At 46.2% G+C, this 8,100-nt stretch overlaps 1 protein-coding gene across 1 annotated transcript in view; it reads right to left on the bottom strand.

Moving 5' to 3' along the window:
- Aco2 (aconitase 2) overlaps window positions 1-8,100 on the bottom strand; it is a 42,627-nt gene that overhangs the window by 25,134 nt on the left and 9,393 nt on the right. The window contains exon 2 of the mRNA XM_021216375.2: window positions 389-525. Within this exon, the coding sequence (XP_021072034.1) occupies window positions 389-525 (137 nt within the window). The remainder of the gene's footprint in view (window positions 1-388; window positions 526-8,100) is intronic.

Here is an 8,100-nt window from a genome sequence, read left to right as displayed (position 1 = left end):
CCAGCCTGGTCTACAAAGTGAGTTCCAGGACAGCCAGGGCTGTACAGAGAAACCCTGTCTCAAAAAACCAAAAAAAAAAAAAAAAAAAAAAAAAGCAATACTAGAACCAATTCTGGGGCCACTAAAGTCAGAGAGCATAGGCTTCCCCAGTCAACAGACTTAGACCTTTAGAAGGTAGTTCTCTGCTGTGACAGTCCTGGTGCTCCTGCCTCCTCCACCTCTCAAATGCTAGGACTGCAGGCATGGGACACTGTCCCTGTTCTCTTCTTAATGTTTTTCCTTGGATAAGGGACAGAAGCTCCAACACAAGATTTTCCTCTGCTGGGACCTTCATTTCCTAAAAGGGAAGCAGCTCTCAGTTGTCACCTCAGGCTCCCCACAGCCTTACCGTTTACGGACAATGTTAATGTTCTTCTCTAGCAGGTCATATCGGATGTACTCACTGGGCTCAAAATGGCTCATGGCCACCTTGGCCCGCTGGCACAGGACAGAGGCCACATGGTACTGCCGCACACCCAGGGCCTTCTGCAAAACATAAGAAAACAGTACCATCAACGGGTTTGTTTCTCAAGTGTCTACATCTAAAAGACAGATCCACATAGTGAAAAAAATCAGGTGTCATGAGCTATCATGTGACCATAGCCTCATGTCCCTTACCTGAAGATGGGTATCTTGGCAGCCAAAGAAACATTTCCAAGAGGAGGAAATGGAAGGGCTTCCCAGCAGAGCCACCAGGCTCAAAGTCAAGTTCTACCACACAAGTTACAACAGCTGAAGAGAACACTTCATTGGCTAAGTCCTAGAGGAGTCTGTAACAGGGATCTAATAAGCTCTGTGGCCCAGTCAGGAACACCTGTGTCAAAGTTCAAGCAGCTGTGACACAATGCGCACACTACAGCTAGAACTCTGCCCACACAGTGAGTTCCCTGAGGGTGGTGAAGGGCTCCCTTACTATCTGACGGACTTATGTGTCTCCTGGATGGAAGAATGAATGAGGGGAGCCTGTCTTAAGCTTGGTCATTATTACCTCACCCTTTCCAAAGGTGTTGCACGACTCCGCCCTTTTTACCATGTGGAACAATGACTTCTAATGCAAGGGGGTGAATGATGCTGTGCAACTTTTAATGGAGGCCATCAAAGGGGTAACTTCTGTCAGGTTGGCTCTGGCTTGGACTGCTCTGGGAAAAGACAATCACCATGTTGTTTAGACATATAAGCAGTTCAGGTAGAAGTCCATGCAGAAAGGAACATCGGCCTCCTGTCAATACCAGCATTGCCTGGCAAAGGAATGCATCTACTCCTACACAAGGTTTCAGATAACTGCAGTTCCAGGTAACATTGGAAAAAACCTGTTTGCAGTGCTGCGGGCCTCACTCATGGAAGACGAGCACCCTGCTGCTGAACTACAGAGCTCAGCTCATCCAGACTGTACCCGCTTAACTGAGGCTGTGCCAGAACCACCCGGACAAGATACCCCCAGATTCCTGGACCACAGAAACAGGGAGAGGTAAATGTTGACTGCTCCTTTAAGGTTCTAATTTGAGGCCTGTTATGCAGCAAAGAATAAACAATAGTGAGGATGGAGGACACTAGTTAATTTTAAAACTCTGGATGACAACATTAACAGAGAAGGTGGGGGCTGGAGAGGTGGCTCAACGGTTAAGAGCACTGGCTGCTCTTTCAGAGATTCTGAGTTCAATTTCCAGCAGCTACATACTGGCTCACAACCATCTGTAATGGGATATGATNCCCTCTTCTGGTGAGTCTGAAGAGATGACAGTGTGCTTATATACATACATACATACATACATACATACATACATACATACATACATAAAATAACAGAGAGGGTGACCAAGAATAAGTAAATTAATCTGTCTTGGGAATGGTTTCTACTCTAAAACACCATGACCAAAAAGCACCTTGGAGAGGGACAGGTTTATTTGCAGGTAACAGTCTATCACTGAGGGGAGTCAGGGCAGAAACTCAGGGAGGACCTGATACAGAAGCCATAGAGGAGTGCTGCTTCTGAGTTGTCCATCCTGCTGTCTTATGGTGTCCAGCAGCCCTGGGGCGGCACTATTTAGTCAGTGGGGACTTCCCACCAATCAAGAAAATGTTCCACAAGCTCGCTCACAGGCCAATCTAGCAGGAATATTTTCTTAGCTGAGGTTCCCTCTTCCAAGATGACACTAGTTTTCGTCAAGCTGACATAAACCAGCTATCCTGGAACCCACAGAAAGGACAGTAGAAAGGAAGACAAAGGCTCTGTCTAGGTGTCCTTCCTATAGGATTCTCTGTGGACCAGAAAACTGACCCTGGTGACCCAGGTCCCTTCACAGTCTCCTGGAGATGAATCCCTGTCTGTTCCCACAGAAGAACTCAGTGCAGGTTCTTGGTTGCCATCCTGTTCAGGTGACCCTGTGCTAAGAACAGGCCACCTCATGAAGCAGCATCCACCCTCACTAACTAATGGCCTTCCCAATGCAGAGTTCAGATCTACTTGCCCTTCAGCTCAAAGTCCAGCACAGAGCCTTGCTGTCTGCCTCATTAGCTGATGTAAAAGTCCTGCCCCATGACACACTGAAGGACTTCCCTGTGCTAAGGCACGGAAAAGGCAAAGTACTTCTGTTGTAACTACACCCAGCCTGAAACAGAGATAGGACAGACTGGTTGTGATCTGAGCGTGTATTGGACACAACCACTGACCGTGCGAGCAGTTTTAAGATGACTGAAGCGGGCACTCATCTCTTCAGAGCCGCTGTGAGAACCAGGAGCGGCTCTGTGCAGCTCTGAGTACTTTTCTTTTTCAGGCTGTTTATTTTCGAGAGTCTCACTATAAAGCCCTGGCTGGCCTGCAGTTCACTATGTACAACAGGCTGATCTCTACTTCCCACTGCTGAGATTCCGGCACGTGCCACCAAGCCCAGACTTAGCTTGGGTTCTTCTTGCTGCTGTGCATTGATGGCGCCACAGTCTTCTCTGTGTCCTGCACAAATCGAGAAGCTATGCAGCTGTGGCACAGATCGCTTCTTTACTAACAGCTTAGTGCAGAAACAGTTGTCCACATCTGTACCTGGACTTATCTGTCCAATTTTCAAGCTCCAAAAGGCAATCCGCATATGCAGAAATGAGCTCAAGTTGGACTATAGGATTCCTATAAGATAAAAGCCAGCATTCCTGAGGAATTTGTGAAGCTGGTTCTCATCTGTCAGAAGGAGTCATTTCCCCTTATCTCTGCCAAAGGGACACATGGCTCCATTGATACACTCCTGTGGCACCTTTCAGCTCATCAAAGCCTCCAGGCTCCCTCAGTCCCCACACCAATGACCCAACCTTCCCCTCCCACAGATATCACATTCCTTCTAACCAGCTATTCTCTACTGTTCCCTGCGCGCTCTCCACTCCCCGTCTCCTGCTTCTGTAACCCTGGCATGTCCGTGTGCTGGCCATCTGCAGTCCACTTCTCTCTCTGCTCTGAACCTTCCAGATGCCTCTAGCTGTTCTCTTGTGTTTACAAACTTTAACCATATCTTGGAGGCATCGTGTCTGTAGTTGGTTTTTTTTTTTTTTTTTTTTTTTTTTTNTCACTCTGTAGACCAGGCTGGCCTCGAACTCAGAAATCCACCTGCCTCTGCCTCCCAAGTGCTGCGATTAAAGGTGTGAGCCACCGCGCCCGGCTATGTCTGTAGTTTCTTTACTGTGTCCACTCACATTAACTATCTAATTTTGCAAATTGACTACCCTAAGCATTAGTTACCTTAGAAATAAAAATAACGGGCTGGCAAGATGGCTCAGTGGATAAGAGCATTAACTGTTCTTCCAAAAGTCCAGAGTTCAAATCCCAGCAACCACATGGTGGCTCACAACCACCCATAATGAGATCTGACGCCCTCTTCTGGTGCGTCTGAAGACAGCAACAGTGTACTTACATATAAGAATAAATAAATCTTTGGGCCTGAGCAAGCAGGGCTGACCAGAGCAAGCAGAAGTCCTAAATTCAATTCCCAACAACCACATCAAGGCTCACAACCATCTGTACAGCTACAGTGTGCTCACATACATAAAATATATAAATAAATCTAAAAAAAAAGAAAGATAGATAGAAAAATAACAGTTTCAGTGTCTAGCCTGGCAGGCAAAACCATAAACTATTCCTAATCACAATGCCATCAGCAAGGAAGCAGTTCCGATACAGGCTTATGAAGTAACCCTGAGCCCCTCTGAGATGGCTCAGTAGACATAAGTAGTTGCTATGCAAATCTCATGACCTAAGTTCAATCTCCAGAATTCATAGCAGGAGAGAACCCACTCCCCAAAGCTGTCTATCCTCTGACCTCCATCTATGTCATATGTGTGCTATGTGGCAGGCAGATGTGTAGAGGGCAGAGGACAACTTGCAGGAGTCAGTTCTGTCCTTCCATTATGTGGGTCCTGAGGATTGAACTCAGGTTAAGAGTTTAATGGCAGGCTCTATTACCCAATGAATCAACTCACTGGTCCATGAAATTAAAACAAAACAAAAATCAGTCCCTAGCACTGCATAAACAGGGCATGGTGGTGCTGGAGACAGGAGAATCAGGAGTTTAAGGCCAGCTAGGGCTGTATGAGACACTCTCTCAAATAGTGATGATAATGATTAGAAGACAAGGACAAGAACTATGCTGGGGACTGGACACACAACTTGATGGTTGTATCTAGGTATTCACGAGGCCCTGACCCCATGCTCAGCACCACTATGTGAACTGTGAATTCTCTTAAAGAATTATTTATTTATTTATTTATTTATTGAACTTCTTTTTATTTTTTTTTTTTTAAGATTTATTTATTATATGTAAGTACACTGTAGCTGTCTAAAGACACTCCAGAAGAGGGAGTCAGATCTTGTTAAGGATGGTTGTGAGCCACCATGTGGTTGCTGGGATTTGAACTCTGCACCTTTGGAAGAGCAGTCGGTGCTCTTACCTGCTGAGCCATCTCACCAGCCCTTATTTATTTATTGAATATGAGTACTCTATCTACATGTATACTTCCATGCCAGAAGAGGGCATCAGATCCCAATTACAGATGGTTGTGAGCCACCATGTGGTTGCTGGGAATTGAACTCAGGACCTCTGGAAGAGCAATCAATGCTCTTAACCGCTAAGCCATCTCTCCAGGCCCATGAATTAATTTTTAAAATGAGTATAACTCCTGGGTAACAACAGAATATTTACTGAGTGCCTACCATCCATGAGACAAGTAGTGCCTAAGCATTCTGCACACATTAATCTCTAATCTTCAAAGCCACCTGTGAAGTAATGACTCCTTTGACCTATCTTCCCATGGAGGAAGAGTGACCAAGGCCTTATGAGCAGGTGGGGGACCCAAACCCAGACCAACAAATCTACTTGTTTGTAACTGTCCTAGGCATGTTATTCAAGTCTCTAGGCCTCCCTCAAAATGGGCTCAACTTTATAGTCCTGAAGAGAAGCCATTTCCATGCTCAACACCGAGTCATGGGCAAGCATGGCAGTACCCATGCCTGGGATCCTAGCACTTTAGAAATGGACACAAGAGAACAGAGTTCAAGGTCATCCTCAGGTACTTAGTCAGTCTGAGGCCAGCCTTGGCTACCAAAGTCTAGGCTAGCAGAGTTGGGGCTCCAAAATGAATGAATGAATGAATGAGCAAAATCCTTAATCCTGGTGTTGTCCTGCTTTCTCTGTGAGAGTTTCTGTGAATGAGAGCCAACACTGTCCATAACACTTCTACTCTGTTGGATCTGTTCTAGATCTGTGCTGTCCAGCGAGGAAGCCTGAGCTAGTGCAATTAAATGACACTTTTATTGTTTGTTGTTGTTGTTGCTGTTGTTTATATTTAACATCCATGTTGGGGAAGATATCTGTCATGGCGTGTGTGGAGGTCACAGAACAGCGTGCAGGAGTCAGCTCTCTCCTTCTACCCTGCAGGTTACAGTGACTGACTTGGATGTCAGGTGTGACAGTGGGTACCTTTTCCCAACTGTCTGATGTCCCTTTACTGTTAATTAAAATTTAAATACCACATAGGGGCCTAGAGAGTTGGCTCTTTGTCCATGCCTGCCCTCTGAGGCCAAGTTCTCAGAATATTAGTTCTCAGACCCTGGGACACCAGGATCCCCTGAGTATGTTCAAACTATACAATCCCATTCCCACTCAAGATGGCTCAGTCTCCAGGGTGGGGCTTCCCCAGCTATCAGAAGACAACTATGTGTCCTGTTATCCTCCCTAAGGACAGCTATCAGGGTTTTCAATTACCTACTTATTGGCTTATCTCCAAGTCTTCTGGCATGTACAGCTCCACCAAACAGCCTTATGGCAATAACACAGCCAGTGGGCACACTGCATGCATGACACTCAGACTTCACACACCAGAACATCTTGACTGACATTTTCCTGACCCTTCTCCCTCCCTTTCTTTCTGAGAAGGGTCTCATTATGTAGTCAAGGCTGGCAGGAGACTCAGTATTCGACCAGGCTGTTCTCACAGTCAGAGAAGACCCCCCTGTCTCTGGTCCTAGTTGCAGGGACTAAGAGTACAGTCATATTCAGCACTGACCACCCGTGTTTGTTTTGGTTTTCTGTGGTTGTTTTTGAGACAGAGTATCACTGTGTAGACTGTTTTACCCACAGAGCCATTTTACTGGCCTGGATTTTCTTTTTGTTTTTGTTTGTTTGTTTGTTTGTCTTCGAGACAGGGTTTCTCTGTGTAGCCCTGGCTGTCCTAGAACTCACTCTGTAGACCAGGCTGGCCTGGAACTCAGAAATCCACCTGCCTCTGCCTCCCGAGTGCTGGGATTGAAGGTGCGCGCCACCATTGTCCAGCTGATTTTCTTATTTTTAAAACAGGGTTTCACACTGTCACTCAAGCAGCCCTATAACTGTGTAGCCCAAACTGGCCTCAAAGTCAAGATGATCCTCTACTTCCCAACGCAGGGATGACAGGTGTGAGCCGCCACGCCGGGCTCGTGTACCTGATTTTCTGAACCTGGATGAAAAACCTAATAACCTTGATCCTAGTTTGACATCTTCACTACCAGTTTCTGCCATCTCCATTCCTTGTGGCCTATAGAAGTCCTTGTCAGTACCACCTGGTCCATGAACAAATGAGGCATGCTGTCTCTACCCTGTTGTCAACCTAAAGCATATTAATATGTCTTAGCTCTTTATTTTACGCATGACATTCTATTAACTGTATTTAAAAACTGGGCCTGACTATGTTGTCTAAGCTGGTCTCAAACTCACAATCCTGGCTCACCCTCCCCACACTAGAGTGTACATGCTACCCAGCTTATTCACACAGTTTAAACTCTCCACACACTACTGTTAAACAGCAAAAACCTGACACAGAGTTCTGTGAATGTCCAAAGTCTCCCTTGCAAGGTACTTTTGGTTGTGATTGGTGAGGAAGCGTCATTTCTTCAGGATATTTGATAGATCAGTCAGTTGTCCCTAACAACAAAACATAAAAGTCAGGGCTGAGTGGCAGTTCAATGTGGTGGCTGTTACAATGGTACCCAAGAGTACTGACAAACAGTTCAACATTGGCCCCACTACACATCTGCCTTCAGAGCCTGTCTGGTTGCTCATGGTTACTATGTGGCTGGCACACATGGAAAGGCCCAGGCTTCCCAGACACAGCATGGTACTCTAGTGACTGTGAACCACATCTTAGCCCAGATCCCTGCCCCCAGAACAAGAAAGGATGGGAGGACTCTGAAGAGTTAGGGTTCTTCTCCTACTCCCCTCCAGGTTCCCGGAGGCTGCTACAAGACTTTCTCCTCACTCACAGCTGACTGTGATGGACTGTCAGAGTAGTGACCTTCTAGTCTCTCCCAGTCCATAAACAGGTGCAGTCATTAGTACCTTTTGCTTAGGTGTCACCTGTCCCTTGTAGTGCACAGGGAAAAATTCAGAGGGATAGCACCCGTGGCTGATTCTGTCTTTCACCCTGTAAGTAACAAGGTGACTGTGAGGTGATCACTCTGTCTTAACTGCACTTGTCAGTCTGTGACCCGGTCTAGTGTGAAGTGGACAGTCAGTAAGTACAGGTCTAGTGTGAAGTGGACAGTCAATAAGT

The sequence above is a fragment of the Mus pahari genome, chromosome 17 (assembly GCF_900095145.1).
Source record: "Mus pahari chromosome 17, PAHARI_EIJ_v1.1, whole genome shotgun sequence".
Classification (NCBI taxonomy): Eukaryota; Metazoa; Chordata; class Mammalia; order Rodentia; family Muridae; genus Mus; species Mus pahari.
The sequence above is the reverse complement of the archived record's forward strand: the minus strand, read 5'-3'. Positions and strand labels throughout refer to the sequence as shown.